The sequence below is a fragment of the Ylistrum balloti genome, unplaced genomic scaffold (assembly GCF_031769215.1).
Source record: "Ylistrum balloti isolate Yb309-2 unplaced genomic scaffold, AGI_CSIRO_Ybal_v1 Utg370800, whole genome shotgun sequence".
NCBI classification, from domain to species: domain Eukaryota; kingdom Metazoa; phylum Mollusca; class Bivalvia; order Pectinida; family Pectinidae; genus Ylistrum; species Ylistrum balloti.
The window spans coordinates 514,896-534,693 of NW_026782466.1; the positions used below are offsets into that span (position 1 = coordinate 514,896).

Genomic DNA, 19,798 nt, shown 5'->3' on the forward strand with positions numbered 1-19,798 from the left:
GTTTCTTTATTAATTATATTTTCAATTTTTTTTCCAAAAAAGGAACCCCTCTAAATTAAAAACCCTACAGTAACTCTGACAAATTTGAATAAAAAATACATTACAAAATAGATTATCCCAAGAAGTATCATAATTACCTGTCATTTTGAATTTTTTTAAACAAACGATCCTATATTTATAAATCCATCTTGAAAAATCACACCAATGTTTAATCCAATACACAGAATGACAAAATCTTCTACAGAAGAAGTCCCTCGATTTTGGTTACATGTTTTCGTGTTTGGGGATCGAGAGTACTTGAGTCTATGATCAAACACAACTCCGGACTAGAATAACAGATAAATAGCACTATTACTCATCAGAACAGTCCATACACAGGTACAAACAAGTTTGTCCCTCCTGTAGCAACATGGAAGTCAGGATAGTCCCTGTACTTCTCGTATCCATACCACACAAACTCCCCTAGCTACAAGTAACACCCATATCACAGTTGCAGAATCGTATCAAATCCTAAACACAACTGCCTTACACTGATAATTCTGTTCATTGGTTAACTACGTTTCCAAGACTCAAGAATGTTGCAAGTATGTCTCTCAAAAAAAATTTCAATCTTGATCGATGGATCGATTGCCCTACCATTGAGGAGTAACTGTTGGAGCTGATAACAGGTAGGTATAGACTGTTTGCCCACATAAGATTATCAGGAAGTCTGTACATAATGCGTAGGGGACTTAAACCTCTACTTACCCTCAATGACAGACCACAGGTGGGACAACATTTAAAATGTCTACATGCACAAGTCATACTGTTTAAATGTTTATTAATTCAATCATTGATGATAGATTTTATATCTTACATTATCCTTTAAATCAATATGATGTTTTACTGAACAGAAGTAAAATTCAATACCAATTTGTGTTTAAATAACCAAAGATTTGATAACTTCGTGAGTTTCATTTATTCTTTTTTTATTTTCATATTTTTTCATTTTTCAAAATAACAAGATATGATACACACACCAACATTTACAGATATGACTCATCATCATCATCATCATCATCATCATCATCATCATCATCATCATCATCATCATCATCATCATCATCATCATCATCACCATCATCATTAGTATCATCATCATCATCATCATCATCATCATCATCATCATCATCATCATCATCATCATCATTCTATGTAACTCATTATCATAATAATTGTAATTATCATTATTGTCATGATGATCATCAAAATAATCAACATTATCACAGAGAGAGAGAGAGAGAGAGAGAGAGAGAGAGAGAGAGAGAGAGAGAGAGAGAGAGAGAGAGAGATAGACAAACAGAACAGACAGACAAAACAGACAGACAGAAGGACAGAGATGGGAAATTCAAAGGGAGTTTTATGGATAAAACTCCTCAACAAGACGTCACCTAGATCGTCCAGAATATGTACCCTGACAATAGTAAAAAATCAATGTACATGTTACTGGGTGGTACAATGGAGAAACACACGCCTTACACCCTGGCGACTGGTGTTTGATTTCCCAAATAAGTGTCAGTAACACAGCAAACACAACATCTCCTGAGGAGTAATTACAACATCTCCTGAGGAGTAATTACAACATCTCTTGAGGAGTAATTACACCATCTCCTGAGGAGTAATTACAACATCTCCTGAGGAGTAATTACAACATCTCCTGGGTTTAAATAAAACAGTAATTACAACATCTCCTGAGGAGTAATTACAACATCCTGAGGAGTAATTACAACATCTCCTGAGGAGTAATTACAACATCTCCTGAGGAGTAATTACAACATCTCCTGAGGAGTAATTACATTATCTCTTGAGGAGTAATTACAACATCCTGAGGAGTAATTACAACATCTCCTGAGGAGTAATTACAACATCTCCTGAGGAGTAATTACAACATCCTGAGGAGTAATTACAACATCTCTTGAGGAGTAATTACAACATCTCCTGAGGAGTAATTACAACATCCTGAGGAGTAATTACAACATCTTCTGAGGAGTTATTACAACATCTCCTGGGTTTCAATAATACAGTAATTTCAAGATCTGCTGAGTGTCAGTAATACAGTAATTTCAACATCTCTTGAGTGTCAGTAATACAGTAATTTCAACATCTCTGCAATTACAACATCTCCTGAGTGTCAGTAATACAGTAATTTCAACATCTCTTGAGTGTCAGTAATACAGTAATTTCAACATCTCTTGAGTGTCAGTAATACAGTAATTTCAACATCTCCTGAGTGTCAGTAATACAGTAATTTCAACATCTCCTGAGTGTCAGTAATACAGTAATTTCAACATCTCCTGAGTGTCAGTAGTACAGTAATTTCAACATCTCTTGAGTGTCAGTAATACAGTAATTTCAACATCTCTTGAGTGTCAGTAATACAGTAATTTCAACATCTCTTGAGTGTCAGTAATACAGTAATTTCAACATCTCTTGAGTGTCAGTAGTACAGTAATTTCAACATCTCTTGAGTGTCAATAATACAGTAATTTCAACATCTGCTGAGTGTCAGTAATACAGTAATTTCAACATCTCTTGAGTGTCAGTAATACAGTAATTTCAACATCTCTTGAGTGTCAGTAATACAGCAATTATATCATCTCCTGAGTGTCAGTAATACAGTAATTTCAACATCTCTTGAGTGTCAGTAATACAGTAATTTCAACATCTCTTGAGTGTCAGTAATACAGTAATTTCAACATCTCTTGAGTGTCAGTAATACAGTAATTTCAACATCTCCTGAGTGTCAGTAATACAGTAATTTCAACATCTCCTGGGTTTCAATAATACAGTAATTTCAACATCTGCTGAGTGTCAGTAATACAGTAATTTCAACATCTCTTGAGTGTCAGTAATACAGTAATTTCAACATCTCCTGAGTGTCAGTAAAATACTTGGTAAAAAAAGAGACTTTAAATTCATTTTTAATTATTTCTTATAAGCCCACTTAGTATTTGATTTGGGATTAAAAATGCACATTTTATATTGAATGGTAATGGAATTATTTTCTTATCTCAATACAAAGGCTGCTACTGAAAGTCTGGTATCAGTTTGATGTATCCAAGGTTCACTTTTTACAAAAAGGGACCACAGGAAAACGTATTGATTTATTAACATTAACGTTTCACAACTGTGCAGCAATAAATAAATCTAAGCTGAAAGGATGAGTATTTCATTGTATAAAAAAAACTTGAACCTCAATGAATCGGTACATGTGTATTGTATCATCTTACAACACCAAAGCTGTTGTTCAAGAATTACAACAGTATGAACAGATTTATACATCCTTAAACTTCAGCTACTCACAAAATTTTAATATTTCATTTCATAGAAAACTTATTGTCCTCTAAAGAAAATTTACATTTCTGTAAAACTTCAAGATTGGTTTTATATCAAGATAAATTAAAAAGTACCAGACTTCAATAAAAGACTTCACATCTTAGGAAGTTTGACCTCCATATGATCTGTAGGATGAATGGTAACCAGGGCTGACATTGACTTGGATACTGGACACATAAATGTGAAGAAAATGCTATTATTCTATATTTAAGTAAATGAAAACATGTAGATGAATAAAATCAACATGAATATTCCTGACCATGAGAAGAAGTTTAATTATCATGACTGGATCAATCTATCTACTGACTCTCCTCTCCTACCTTCAGTAACAAAGGAAAAATCAGAAATAAACCCTGTGTTCTTTTAACATGAAATTAGTTCCCTTGTTTTAACATGGAATTAATTCCCTTTGTTTTACAACATGTCGACACAATCGTGTGTAATGCCATATATTGGTTAGCCATTTCACTGTAGAACAAATTACATGAAAGAAATGAGTTTAAATCTTCCTATATATATATGTATATTATATGTATATATCCATATTTCCATATATAGAACCAGCATTCTGTAAGAGGTATGTAACACTTGTACATGTGTATAGACTTGGCTTAGTGTCTATGTGTAGTTACACTGGTACCAGTACTGGTCAATATTGACAATTAAATGTCTATCATGTTTAAATCTACGTTTAGAGCAAACACTCACAAAATATTATCTTAAGTTAAAATCATCCGATTAAAGAATTTAACCTATTAGTATATCATTAAATACACGATACTCTACAACGGACATAAAAAAAAAACTTGACTCTGATTTCAATGGCCTTCATATCGATAGACATCAACAACAAAAACTCTAGGTATATATACAATGTAAGTACAAATACACAAGTAACACCAGATTGCTCTGGGGTTATTCTATACCACATGATCAGGTCTCACTGAAGAATATCTTTCATTTTTTCACCTATACATGTATTTCAGGGAAGAAAGCAGGAACAGGACTCGAACCCTGGACCTATATATATGCAGAACATTTGATAGACTCTGTTGCCATGGTTAGCACTGATAAATCCTGTCCTATCCAGTCCTGGCCTATTTCACAATCATGAACTGTATTATAGCATCATAATTTGGATGTAATTAAGTAGACACCAAATGTAAAAGGAAAGAATTTTCAATCGTGAGAAGGTGAACATATCTTATTTCTGACCAGCAATAAGTCCACGTATGGAAATAAGCTAATTCATATATATATATGCTATTCAGCCTTATTTCAAACAAAAAGGTGTTGCTTTGCTGTTCTTCTGCTAACTAACTCCTTGTGTATGAGTCTGAGGTAATGTACTGGTCGCTGGGCTAACCGTTGAGATAAACACGGTAATAGTAGGCAAGTCTTACTTTCCATCAAGACACCAATCATGTCAAATATATCATATACTAGTGCTGTATAGATCTGGACAACGCACCCCGTTTATGTTTTAAACATAAGCTATATATGATTTACCAGCACAAAGATTTGTTTATTTGTTATTGTTTACCATTATCCAGCAGTAAATATCATATCTTGCTTAATTATTGAAAGTTCTTCAGAAAAAATCAATACAATGTGACAGCACTGGTGACATAAATGTCTCAAGACGACTTACTACAATGTAATCAAACATTACAACATAAAAGAGGCCTATCAGATTACACAATGTACACCTTCTGTTGATAATAGCAGTTATTGTCGGCCAACAATGACGTTAAGCTAGCTTAACTGATGTCCATACACGATAGGTGATTCTCTTTACCTGTTCAGTTATTTTAAAATATGGTAGTGAACATACACATCATATGTATAGGTTTTAAGAACAAAATATGTGTGATATGCTAATTTTACCACTAATTAGTTAAAAGATATAATTAAAGTTACTAATCAGCTGATTGGCTAGTTATTAAGTACAGGTCTATCATGATTGACGTGAGCTGAACTAACTGGGCCGATAGACAGGAATCAAATAATATGAAAATCTGAAAGTCAGGTGATATTCAATTTGGCATGTTTTCTATATAAACAGACTGTGGGAGTCAGCTAGTACTATAATATCCAAGTGAGAGAGATTTCATCGATAACGGTTTTGTTTGTTGTTATATTGCCTGGGCTGTAAGGGTCTTACAAATATAGTACATTGGTAGTTAATTAGTAATATTTATCTTTATCCGGGCTTCATGAGATATGCATGTAAATCTACAGCAAGATGGAAAATTTTTTTTCAATGTGTCTATATGATTCTAAATCCACTTTAAATACATAAATATATATATATATAGCGGTATATATATGTGTCCCTTTAATACTATAATACTTTATACAAACAATATTCTTTTAACATAAGCCCACTTATATTTTTACTTCTGCTACAGTTTCCCATAAGTAGAGGACCAAAATGACACCTAGTCCATACAATTTCATTTATCGTTCTATGAATGACATATCTTATGACAGTTATGATATACCTTGGAATTTACATCTACAAATGTACACAGTGTTAACATCTACTTTTCTTACCTTATATATGAAGACTGAGGTCCACAGAATGGTACAAATACAATCATTTACCAATGTATCAATAGGGTGCTCCATGATAGGTAAGGTGAATTAATGGGATACCCAAACTTTGTCAATCTTCAGGAAATGAAGAGACAAAGGGCCAGGTAAATAACCTCCAATCCTGTCTCCTTATTTATGAAATATTTACGATTATTCACCAAGGTTCCTGTACATTGCCTATACTTGTACACAAGTATCAAACTACAAATATTACACTATCATTCTTTGATGTCTAAAATCCACACCAGTCATTGGTAACAAAATTAACTCTCTGCATGACAACCACAAACATCCACACAACAAATCAAGTACAATTCCATAAGAGGAATGCCTCCTCCCCACCCCTGAACCCCAACAATGGATCCGGTCAGAAATGATGTGGATTAGTCTATATGCGATACACAGGGATGACAAAGACTTATTCCTTTGACTGCTGAATCTCACCTCAACTTAATTACCTGGGGCATGAAATATTAACGCCAATATCTGCCATTTCTGCCACTGCCTAGCCCTACCCCAGTCTTGGCAGGTAACATACTGATCTCACTAACCAATAATAGAATACACACAGCACATTGAAACACATGCTAATTGAATTCAGGACAATACAGTAAATGTATCTGTGTTAAGAATAACAATCTTACATTTGTGTATTTGTGTATATATATACACAAGTGTACAAAAAAAAAAACACACACAAATACATCTCTATAAATGACCTGATGTGGTTATTCATTGTCTGATACAAATTCAGGCTAAAGAAAAGATGATGTACTTCTTATGAAATTTCACAGAACTATTTGGGAGACTACACAGAAAAAAAAGGAAAAAACATTACAGCAACACCAGTTGGCTATAAATACATAAGTGTATACAATCAAACCAGAAGTGACCAGTCGTTTGTACATCATCTGAAATTTTTAGGTAGACTAAGCAGTTATATTTATTTACTAGGTGTACGACATGCCCAAGGATTATGTAGTACAATTGTATTAGTCGTTTACCAAATTGACATGTTGCCTATTGACACGCCTGTAAACAATATGGCAATGAAAGGTGAACACAACAGATGATTCTAATTGGGCTGTACTAACTGCAATGCAAGGTTGTTAATTTTTTTTCAAATGATGACTATTAGTTTCTCAATATACATAAACATAACAACTTAATGTTTTCAATGAATAAATAAATGTTCCTTTGAAAGAATATCTAGTAACCATGTGAAAGTTTTTGTGATAAACCAAAAGAAATGTTGGTTTCATAACCTAATTAGCACTGACAATAACTGTCGTCTACAGTCTAACTAAACATTCCAAAGCTCTCACATTGATCACCAACCAATCAAGTGGAACATAATTTTGTATTAAAACGACGCGTGACCATGTGTCTAGCTCGCCAAGCTTTACTTATCAGTGGATGCACTAGTACTAAGCCCACCAGAGTTGAAGACAAATAATTTCTTTGTTTTTTTAATGCAAAGACGTTGACATATATCTAAACAACCAGTAAATGTACCTAAAAGCCCTGGCACAATATGGACCAGTGTTCTCTTAACATTTGTATTTAAACAATCTATCTAAACACTCTGTTGATCATGACTAATGGTAGTACTAGGTGTATATATATATATATATACAATATTATATATATCCACACATGTACTTGCATTATTGAATTATGTTTCATTCTTAGAAAGTTACCTGGGAAGATGTCTAGTATTCAAAAGATTTCATTTCATTGAATTACCTTAACATGTTACCTGAATTTGATTTAGAAAATGATAACACTTGTGAAATATTACCCTGTAACTCAAACTGGAGGAACAAAAATTTGAAATTGATTTTAAAGAAAATTGAATCTACTTCATTATGGCTTTGTCATTATGCACTGCATGCCTAAAGAAAACAGCAATTTTCAGACACATGTACTTATATTATCCTGAGACAATGTAAAATCTGAATTGATAAATAAAATTGGACAGATAAAAATTTGTATATATGTACACAATGAACAAAATTTTAACTTCAATTAATTTTCAGAAGAATGATATCTCTATGATAAACCTCTGTCTGGATTAAGATCATTTAAAATCAAATTTCTCAGCAACATTTACATAATTAACCAAAATCTGATAGATGAACAAAAACTTCCACAAATATCAACCAGATTACATCAGAATAATATGACAAAGGAGTAACACAGGGCAACATTGTACTATATCTGTACATAAAGCAAAGCTAAAACTTCATACATAATTCATGTAAACATAAAGGCATTGACAACAGTAGCAATGTCTGATCAGACCTGGGACAGAAAATATCTGTAGGTTTAAAATGTGACACTCTATGCTTACACCTCTTTTCTTATGAAAAATTCCTAGTTAATTTGTCACAGAAATGACACATACTGGGCATACTAAGCTTTTAACTACTGTGAATTTTTTTTTTAATGTATATTTTAATGGTCACAATTTTGCAGAAACAAATATATCTGATTCTGCCTCCTCTAATACAAATTTTCCATTGTACCACAAGGAGGCAGAATCAGATATATTTGTTTCTACAAAATTGTGACCATACACCACTGTATCATATGGTCTGTTATGTTACTAAACTGTTGCAAATATTCTCTGACAATACATAACATGATTTATAACATTAAGGTTCACCTGTCAAAACTGTTGCACTTTGGTGAAACTACAGTCATAGAGTATACTGTGGTATTAGTCTGTGGTAGAAAATTAAAGATTTTGTGGGAACAGATATTGATGAAATGCTTCTTAAGATCACTATTTATGTCTCTTTTACACCACACTCCTCTCCCTCTTTTTTATACACGTCCTGAAATATTGAAGCGTTGATTTTTGTCCTAAATGCCCACTTGTAGTTTAATACTTGTAATGGACGAACAAATCAATGTTGTTATTATATTTGTCACAATTACCGTCACATGTGCATGTTTATAATTCATCAATAAGTGTGAAACTGAATCACATTAACAATATTCATTTTGTGGAATGTCTATTCCTAATGTACACACATTACAAAATTTGAACAGTGTATTTTTTCATGTTCTATTGTCATAATGGTTCGAAATTAAATGTTTATCGCATGTACAGGTAATGAATATGACTATCGATTAGAATTTTAAAAGGTTAAGCTTTCGATAAGTAAACACCCAACACAATGGCGTGATGTAAGCCATAATGCTAACACCATGTAATCTCCCGGCATACGTTTGCCGATATCCATGCTTTCATATTTTCGTCTGTTACCTGAACAGGTAACTATCGTAAACACGTCCACATCATCAAACCAACATAAATTACAACCGTCAGAGGCAGATTGATAAATCAGAATTATATCAAGGGTAACTTACTTGTATGACTGTGTTATCAGAAGAAAACCCGGTCCATTCGAGTCTTGTTTATTCTTGCCGCCTGGCATCCGCCATGTTGTAAACAACAAACTAACCTCGACATGGCTATAGTAACTCGGTCACGTGATCAAGCACCTGTAAACTGACAGATGGCGCGAAAAATTAAATTCTTTCAGGATTTTTCAAAATTCTTTTTTAGAAAGGGAACAATGGTCTATGAACAGTTTACAATTTACTTTAGAAACAAAAATAATTAAAATCAACTCAGTTCTTAAACAATGGAACGAATAAGAACTTAATTAACTTATGATATATCATTCATAACATAAATAAACGCACACGCACGTGTTGCGAATGGACGACCTCATGCTTGTGTACAATAATCTATGTATCATTGAGAAAGTGTTAAGGTGGACAAAGGGAAAAACACCAATTACTTTACAAAGAGAAGTACATTTTAGCAGAGCAGATGATTTCTAGTGTTCTTGGCTTTCCTCCATGTAAGTCCTATCAACCAATTCAATCACATCACAACCACTGAGAAAAAAAAGAAACATTCGTTTTGAAATTCCCACCGTTTTCAGAATTTTCAAAATTTATCTGTTTCTCAAAAAATATGTATCCTGAGCCGGCACTGACTAGAGAATGTAATTTTACCCTTCCTAGCCAATGTTATGAAAATTTATAAATGTAAGTCGTAATTCCACGGACTTCGATGTATTCCGTGATAATTCTAATCAATAAAATCTAAAATGTTATCAAGGACACTACTATACAAACATAAATATGATACATGGCGCGATCGGGAAGTTGTGTCACCCAGGCATGGCTTTATGGCATTTTTTCATACTATATCACATTAGGTAAAAAATTCTGTCTTTAAAATGGTATGTTATTGCATGATAAATTAGGATATTGACACTAAATGATCGTTTATCGCGGTCTATCATCACATGTGATTACGTTTATGACTGATACATTAAACGTCCATATTTTGATTTGTTTTCATTGAAATAGTTAACTTATCCTGAAAATTAATTTTTAAAAATATACATGCCAATTTTGATGAAGATGATGATGAAGAAAAAACAGAAGCCCATAAGAGGAACTCTCTATTGTCACACTGCGACCAACATTTCCATTTCTTACGACATTCTACAGATGTATGTTTCCACTTTTCCTTTGCCCTGCACTGGTTATAGCTTCAGCATCACCTTTGCAAATTTATTACAGATAGAATATTTCGAGATACATAAGTGAGTTACATATCATAGTGTTGTCATATTGCTGGAAGATATGAGGAAGGAAAATGAAAAAAAAAAAAGAAAGTTACGTCCCCGGGTGGGCTTGAACCACCAACCTTTCGGTTAACAGCCGAACGCGCTAACCGATTGCGCCACGGAGACGTTATGAATGCCGTGATTCAAGCTTAAATTATAAATATAAATAAAAACATATTCCTCGAACTTCCGGGTGTGTAGCTCTTCAATTTTTCTTCATTTGTGTTCACGACTAGCTGACAAACATAGGGTAACATTCTAAAAAAACATTTCTTAAAAAATGCTGAATAATGAATCAGATAGCCGCAATCATCTTCTGCCAATTTGATCCAGTTGCCGGACCTAAGATAAGTTGTCAGGTAGGCAGTTGTTAATGCTAAATATTATGGGCCAAAAAAATATTATCAACTTCTGCTAGCCACATACTCGACCTTTCGTTTTTTACTGCAGAAATGCACTGCGCTGTTGCAGGATATTTACTTTTATTGTATGTATTTCTGTAGAACTGATGCAAAACAGACGATTTGTGAGAAAATTGTATGGCCACGTATCGACTTTTTATCCTTGTGTTAGTGTATTTGTGCAATTAGACGACGTTAAATATCCATTTACAACAAGAAGGTAAACTGCGTATGCAAAAATCTCGTACTCATAGACGTATTTATGCATAAAGGAATCATAAGAATATTTAGTTTGGTTGCCACATGCCAAAAACAGCTATTATATAACATTTTATTAACTTTGGTGTGATTAGGGGGGATAACTCTTCGGCTCGCCAAGTCTGTTGTGATCTCATATGAGATTGGATATAGTATTCCCAGGAATTATAAATGTTTTACATTAACATGAACATAATGTAGCTTGCATTTGTGTGGTACTTAAGTCCAATTTTATGAAAACACAAAATGGAAGATAAGATCATCAGAAAATCTAGAACTAAAATCTATTTTATCACCATCTTCATAACAACATAATATCCATTTATGTATGTAGTTGCCGACAAACTATCCATCACATTTTCTTTGTTTTATTTAGGTTCCAACAGACTACATCAGCAGCAAAGGTTTTGATTCAATACATAACTACATCATTACAAAACCAGAGCTCCAAGGCAGACTTATCACTGTGTAAGATCCTCCATTTTTGTCCTGATGCTTCTAGATACTATCTTTTTGAAATATTCTAAAAATAGGATTGATGTGTTGTCACTACTATTTTGATGTTTCTATCATCAGGATTATGATGAGATTAAGTTTGCTGTGCCTCAAGTTTTAATATTGATAGTGGTTAGAGAATCAAGAAAATAGTAATATTATTTCCTTTGAAATCAATATACAAAGGGTAATTTATGACCTAATGTCTTTATTCAGGTCTGAAGATGTTTAATCAAGTTTAAAATACTAACTTTCAGATAATGAAGATGGTTTTAGTTTTCTAAGGTCTAATATTCATTTTTAGTCAGACTTTAAAATGTACATGCATTGGACTGCTGTTTTGTATTTGTTTTTAGGACAGCATTAGACCATATAATACTTGGTTGCCCTGTTGTCATAGACAACCCCAAATATGCAAGAAATGCTCTCATCTTCAACTTATGCTTTGTGTTTGACAAAGCCATGGACACCTCCAACTATGAACCTGTTGTTAAAAAATTGGCTGCCTATCTCACACAGCTAGAGGTAAGCCATATGCAGGAGCATTAACTGATTTCTGAATTTTGTAATCTAGAAGAAAAGTCTTTCTTTATTGGATTAAAGGGCTTTTTCCCATTATTGGCTTTTTTTGGGGGACTTTGGTCTAATAGTGTTGCAGATAGGAAAATTAGTGCCTTCTGCAATAGGCAGTCGTAGTTTCAGAACATCACATGATTTACCTCCTAACTTGTTATTTGTAGGTTAACGCAGTGTAATATATCGTTTAAATTGATATATATTAAATTAGATCTCTTTCTAGAGTACCATACTTTTGACCTCAAGCATCAGTGATGAGCACAAGAAGGACTAAGCAACTGTATGGTGCTGTTTATACACTATACATTATAATCAAATTTGTAATTCAGAATGCTCTTGGTATCTGTCTCTTGTACATTCCCATCTTATCTTAGGTATTTTATTAACACAAGTCAAGGGGAAGTAAATTATGTTACACAATGTCTCGCCTTTCTAGCAATACTGTACATAAGTCCAGACTGCTAACTATGAGAATTTTATTTCAGATGGAGAATGGACTCTTGTCTGATGATGACAGTAAGGAACGTCTGCCATCTTTCCTTTCAGAACTGCTGACCAGTCTAAATAAGGATGGTACCTGCAGTATACCAATGGGTAAGAGCTTTTAGCAAGTACAGAACATTGATAAACCAAGACACCTCTCACAGTAACCATGGATACATATATATACCAGAATCATGACAGGTGTTTGTTGTAAAAGAACCTAGTCAACCACAAAGTCATTTGTGACTGCACATAAGATGTAAAAACAAATTCAACTACATTAAACCTGGTTATTTCGTCAACCTATACAGGTGTGTCGTTCACAATTTATTTGAAGGTAGTCATCTGTTATTTTCCTGCTTGCACAAGCATTGTACATCTGAAGGTTGTTAATTGCACATCACTTTGTCTACCTGTACAAGTGATTGGTGGACAATACATCAGGAAGTTGTTACCTATTATTTCCTCCACCTATTCAAGAAACTTATGTGTACTGTACATCTGATAGTTGATACAAATTATTTTGTCTACTTGTATAGGTGAGTCGTGCACAGTACATTTGAAGGTTCCTCCCATCATACAAGACCCACCTAATATACAGGACCATGATGTACCCATCATTATAAAGGACAAGAATTCACTAAACCTTGCCTCCTTGGATCTCACTACTCAACAGGTAAGTCACTTGTCAAAACAGAAAAGTCACCTAGCTGTCACAACAGGAAAGTCACTTAGTTGTCACAACAGGAATGTCACCTAGTTGTCACAACAGGAAAGTCACCTAGTTGTTACAAAAGGAAAGTCACTCTTCACCAATAGTAAATCACTTACAGTAACATCAGGTCAAAACAGGAAAGTCACCTAGCTGTCACAACAGAAAAGTCACCTAATTGTCACAACAGAAAAGTCACCTAGTTGTCACAACAGGAAAGTCACTTGTCACCAATAGTAAATCACTTACAGTAACATCAGGTCACAACAGGAAAGTCACCGAGCTGTCACAAGAGGAAAGTCCTTGTTACCAATAGTAAATCACTTACAGTAACATCAGTTCAAAATAGGAAAGTCACCTAGTTGTCACAACAGGTAAGTCACTTGTAAAACAGGAAAGTTACCTAGCAGTCACAACAGAAAAGTGACTTGTCAAAACAGGAAAGTTACCTAGCTGTCACAAGAGGAAAGTCCTCGTTACCAATAGTAAATCACTTACATTAACATCAGGTCAAAACAGGAAAAGTCACCTAGCTGTCACAACAGGAAAGTCACCGAGCTGTCACAAGAGGAAAGTCACCTAGCTGTCACAACAGGAAAGTCACCTAGTTGTCACAACAGGAAAGTCACTTGTCACCAATAGTAAATCACTTACAGTAACATCAGGTCAAAACAGGAAAAGTCACCTAGCTGTCACAACAGGAAAGTCACTTGTCACCAATAGTAAATCACTTACAGTAACATCAGGTCAAAACAGGAAAGTCACCTAGCTGTCACAACAGGAAAGTCACCTAGTTGTCACAACAGGAAAGTCACCTAGTTGTCACAACAGGAAAGTCACTTGTCACCAATAGTAAATCACTTACAGTAACATCAGGTCAAAACAGGAAAGTCACCTAGTTGTCACAACAGGAAAGTCACTTGTCACCAATAGTAAATCACTTACAGTAACATCAGGTCAAAACAGGAAAGTCACCGAGCTGTCACAACAGGAAAGTCACCGAGCTGTCACACGAGGAAAGTCCTCGTTACCAATAGTAAATCACTTACAGTAACATCAGTTCAAAATAGGAAAGTCACCTAGTTGTCACAACAGGTAAGTCACTTGTAAAACAGGAAAGTTACCTAGCTGTCACAACAGAAAAGTCACTTGTCAAAACAGGAAAGTCACCTAGCTGTCACAACAGGTAAGTCACTTGAAACAACAAGTAAATCACTTACAGTCACATTAGGTAAGTCTCTTATTTCTTTCAATTAATGAATTGTGTTCACTAGATTTTCATCTGAACAATTTACATATATTTTGAAACAGCAAGAGAAATGATCAGAAAAGTATTGATTACTGATGCTTACCCATTGTTGTCAAGAAAATTTTAGTGATAGGAGATGATTTGTGTTATCAGGTGTTGATGTACATCAATGGGTTTAACCACGTATCAAAGATAGCAGCAGAGGCAGATGTGGAGAGGAACTTGGTAAAGGTGTGTCTACAAAACTTATTGTAAGTATCAGTTTATTTATAATCGAGAAACAGATTCTTGTTGTTTCGTACATTCTTACTTATAAAAACATGTTACATGTGAATAGAAAGATTACCTCCTTCAAAAAATATCTTACAGCTGTATTGCATATCTCAGCAGGAAAAGTGAAGACAAATACAGGGTCAGAATTGGCAATGCCTATTGTATGTACATTGATGTAATGCATTATAAACAAAGAGATCTTGAATGTATTACTCCAGTGATCTGCTGTCATGTCATTGATAATGAGTCATATCACTCTAAAAGGTCATTGTCATAGTGATAATGTAAATATCAAAGTTATGTTTGTTGATGGGCTATGTTGATCAAGGGAAGATTTCATTTTTTATTGTATGCTTTATCAAATGAAAGATATGCTGACAATGGGAAATATTACATTATATGTACCATGGTTTGATATTGTGATGGTGTAACCTTATCAGGTTTGTTGTGCATTACCTATTCATAAAGTGTCAATGGCATAAGAATATTACAAGTAATGTAAACAAATGGAGGCTGCCTCTCCCTGTCAAAAGATGCTAGATATAGGCTGTATTAGATGTCATCCCATGGTGTTATGAATGCCATCAGGATAAAAGCAACAAACATAAAGAAGTAAAGGGCTTCATTAAATTTGCTCTCATCCTATTAATATTGTCCAAGAAATGAAAGTAGTTAAATACTACTTCAGAATTTTTATTTTATTTTAGTATTTTTTGTATGAAATATTTAGCAACATTGCACTTTTAAATTTCTGAATGAAAACAATTTGTAGATTACTGAAGTGTATCTTTCAATATTTCAGACATTACAAGATCATCAAGATCATCTCCATTTTCCAGGTACGACCTCTATCTACTCACATACCTGTATTCCTGACCCTGTGATCTGCACTTGATTAGATTTTTTCCCCAAAGAGTTGCGTTGTGACCCTCTTGTTTAATGTTCAGTCAAATTTGTTCCTTGCTAAGATAGGAAAATGTGCTAACATTGGTACATATGCAGAGATGACTAGCTGGCATAATTCATGTAAGCAAAGTGCTTTGGAAAGTACATGTAAGGTGTACTGTACTTGTGTTCACCTGTTTAGTACCTGTATACAGTTGTCTAATACATGAATGTAGCTATCTGATGCCTGTATATACCTGTCTGATACCTGTATGTAGCTGTATAATACCTGTATGTGTATGTGCCTATTTTATACCTGTATGTACCTATCTCATATCTGTAAGAATCTGTCCAGTACATATATATCCCTGTCTTAAACTTGTATGTGCCTATCTAATATCTGTATATACCTGTCTGATACCTGTATGTAACTGTATAATACCTGTATGTGTATGTGCCTATTTTTTACCTGTATCTCATACCTATAAGAATCTGTCTAGTACATGTATATACATGTCTAAAACTTGTATGTGCCTATCTAATATCTGTATGTAGCTGTTTATTACCTGTATATAACTGTCTTACACTGTTTGTACCTGTGAAATACCTGTATGTGTCCCATACCTGTGAGTACCTGTCCAATACCTGTATGTACCTGCCTGATCCTCATATGTAGCTGCTTCTAGTTGTTTCAAACCTTTATGCAGCATTTACTGTAAACAGTATTTGCATAAATCTGTCTAATACCTGTATGTACCTAAGAGTTATATGTATCTAATACCTGTATGTACCTGAGAATTGTATGTATCTGATACCTGTATGTACCTAAGAGTTATATGTATCTAATACTTGTATGTACCTAAGAGTTGTATGTATCTAATACTTGTATGTACCGAAGAGTTGTATGTATCTAATACCTGTATGTACCTAAGAGTTGTATGTATCTAATACCTGTATGTACCTAAGAGTTGTGTGTATCTAATACCTGTATGTACCTAAGGGTTGTATGTATCTAAGACTTGTATGTACCTAAGGGTTATATGTATCTAAGACATGTATGAATGTTGCAGTACTCCAACATGTATACAGTCACACCCCAGATTCCAAAGCTGGTTGAAGACCGATTGCTTCAGGAGGAATGTGTCCGTTTTGTGGCTCGAAAAGGTATATTTCTACTGGCTTTTGTGATAAATGTTACATTATCTCCCTTTCTATAAAAGTTACAAACAAGGAAACCTGTTAAATATTATCAACTGTAATCAAGATGAATCAAATAAAGGCAAATTTGAAAGGTACAAAGAAAACCCCAACCCAAAATCTCAATGATTGATGACAACTTATTCTAAGGAAGATTACTTTAACACTAAAGAAAAGTATAACAGGTTATGTAGCATGTTAGTACCCTTAGTACTTGTCTAATTCAAGGATTTGAAATCAAATCACAGATCTATTTGTAATGTAGTATATACCATTGTAGAACTACCAGCCTGTAAGTCTGTAATATTGATTTGCTGTTGGTTTAGCTGGTGATTTTCCAAACTTTCGTGATGTCTTCCTGCTGTACTCTGGCTTGACTGTAGGAACTACTGTAAAGGATATTTGCTGTAGGTACAACCCTCATGCCATGAAAATTGATGAAAAGTAAGTGAATTCTTAATCTGTCACCTGTACAAACTTTGATCTTGTGGGAATTGTTAGGTGTAGACTTAAACGCAGGGCTGACTTTACTTAAATTACTTCACTTTAAATATATGTGGTATTTGAATGGAATTTCTTTATTTTCATGCTTTTAAATAATTTGACAGGAGTCTCTCGGGTGCATTTGTGCTTTATTCAATGCTTCTAATCACAGAAAACTGATCCAATTTGGACTGATCAAAGGATTCATACGAAGACTACATAAGTTTCCAGTATACATGCCATCAGAAGCTGAACCTGTTGTAACAAGCAGCAAGCTCCAGGGGTTGTACAGTCTCTGTACAGGGTTACACAGTTATGATGAAATATGTACTAAACTAGGTAGGATGATTTATCTATTTCGACATGTTTAGAACTTTATGTAATTGTTGAATATTAACAAGTTTGGTATTATCTCAGGACAAAGCCTCTGTTGACCATATTTCAGTGTCTAGGTTACTGAAAACCAGGGTTACTCTTTGAAAGGCGAAGCTGTATGCGAGAAATATATTTTTGGATCTTAAGGAGATGTGAATCCATTACCTTATGTAATTGAAACATTTCAATGTACAAATTTAAGGTTATGCTTAGTGAAGCCTCTGATGACCATAGTTCCTGGTGTACTGAAAATAAGGGTTAATCTTTGAAAGGCAAACTGTATGTGAGAAATATATTTCTGTTGATGTGAATCCATTACTTTATCTAATTGAAACATTTCAATGTACAACTTAAGGTTATACCTAGGGAAAGCATCTGATGACAATATTTTCAGCTCTTTTGACCCATAATTACTGAAAAATTACAATATGAATTAATGAACTCCAGTTAGACTAACATGTTAGCAACACTCTTTGCTAAACCTGTGGATAATTTTAGACACTGCTATGTTACAGGTATCACTTACCAGGTGTTGGATGAGAAGATCGACAATGATCCTAATGTGGTACCCTGTTGGAAGTGATGGAGATCACGATTATTACACCATGCATAGCTTGTATCCATGATCCATGAAGAAGACAAAGTGTAATTACTATGATCCAAATTTTCCGCGTTAAGAATGGAGTGATCTCAAAACAGGTTGTGAATTAAGAGTCCTACGATTGTGAGAGGATCTTTTGATTGTGCAATAATTAAGATTGAGTGGACCTTTTGATTGTGAAATTGGGAAAGGTCCTTTAATTGTGCAATTGAGAGAGGTCTTATGCTTAGGAGATTGACAGGAGTGCTATGATTGGGAGATTGAGAGGAGTGCTATGATAGGGAGATTGACAGGAGTGCTATGATTGGGAAATTGACAGGAGTGCTTTGATTGGGAGATTGACAGGAGTGCTATGATTGGGAGATTGACAGGAGTGCTATGATTGGGAGATTGAGGGGATTACTATGAATGGGAGATTGACAGGAGTGCTTTGATTGGGAGATTGACAGGAGTGCTATGATTGGGAGATTGAGAGGAGTGCTATGATTGGGAGATTGAGAGGAGTGCTATGATTGGGAGATTGAGAGGAGTGCTATGATTGGGAGATTGAGAGGAGTGCTATGATTGGGAGATTGAGAGGAGTGCTATGATTGGGAGATTGAGAGGAGTGCTATGATTGGGAGATTGAGAGGAGTGCTATGATTGGGAGATTGAGAGGAGTGCTAGATTGATAAAGGAGATAAATGTTGCAGCCAGTTGAATAAAACAAGAGAATTCAGAACAAAAAGTCAGTTTGATTGTCTCATCTGAAAAATATTTATTACCCTCCCCCTTTCTGTTAGTTGAAGTATATCTGTATGATTGCCAACTGGGACTTCTATATAGTCACAGCACTATGATTTTGTATGCAAACAGGTTATAGTGATATTGTAGAATCTGTTCTCGAGTTCTTCTCACCACTTTCCTAAGAGTATAAGGCACACACATTTAATAAATTTATGTTGACTTATCAACTGACTTGAATTAATTTGTGAATGTAAAATCATGGAATAAAAAATATGCTTGAGTGACCTAGATAAGCACTGATTGTTTATACTAGTATGTTTTCACTGATGAAGATGCAGAAAGAGGAAGACATTTCATCTTGTTAAATAGAGTTTTCAATGGTGATATTTGTGAAATAAATATATAACAAGACACACAATTTTATTTCATTTATTTAATGTATTTAACTTGCAT

The 19,798-nt window shown here is 34.3% G+C and overlaps 1 protein-coding gene and 1 non-coding gene across 2 annotated transcripts; one reads left to right on the top strand and one right to left on the bottom strand.

Moving 5' to 3' along the window:
* Positions 1–10,683: 10,683 nt before the first annotated feature.
* Trnan-guu (transfer RNA asparagine (anticodon GUU)) lies at positions 10,684–10,757 on the bottom strand. The gene has a single exon. It is a non-coding gene; the product is annotated as a tRNA-Asn (tRNA).
* Positions 10,758–10,876: 119 nt separating this feature from the next.
* LOC132558607 (GATOR complex protein NPRL2-like) lies at positions 10,877–19,763 on the top strand. Its single transcript, XM_060223197.1, has 11 exons — positions 10,877–10,990; positions 11,667–11,758; positions 12,142–12,310; positions 12,847–12,955; positions 13,384–13,520; positions 14,959–15,056; positions 15,881–15,917; positions 17,034–17,127; positions 17,487–17,604; positions 17,816–17,982; positions 18,534–19,763. Exons 1-11 carry the CDS (start codon positions 10,922–10,924, stop codon positions 18,599–18,601), a joined length of 1,158 nt encoding a protein of 385 aa, XP_060079180.1. The 5' UTR covers positions 10,877–10,921; the 3' UTR covers positions 18,602–19,763.
* The last annotated feature ends 35 nt before the right edge of the window (positions 19,764–19,798 follow it).

Excerpts from the sequence above, each read along its gene's own strand:
- LOC132558607 (XM_060223197.1), top strand. The coding sequence starts at position 10,922 with ATGAATCAGATAGCCGCAATCATCTTCTGCCAATTTGATCCAGTTGCC. Across the intron at positions 15,918-17,033 it reads AGATCATCTCCATTTTCCAG|TACTCCAACATGTATACAGT; the intron begins GTACGACCTCTA and ends TGAATGTTGCAG. Across the intron at positions 17,605-17,815 it reads GCCATGAAAATTGATGAAAA|AAAACTGATCCAATTTGGAC; the intron begins GTAAGTGAATTC and ends TTCTAATCACAG.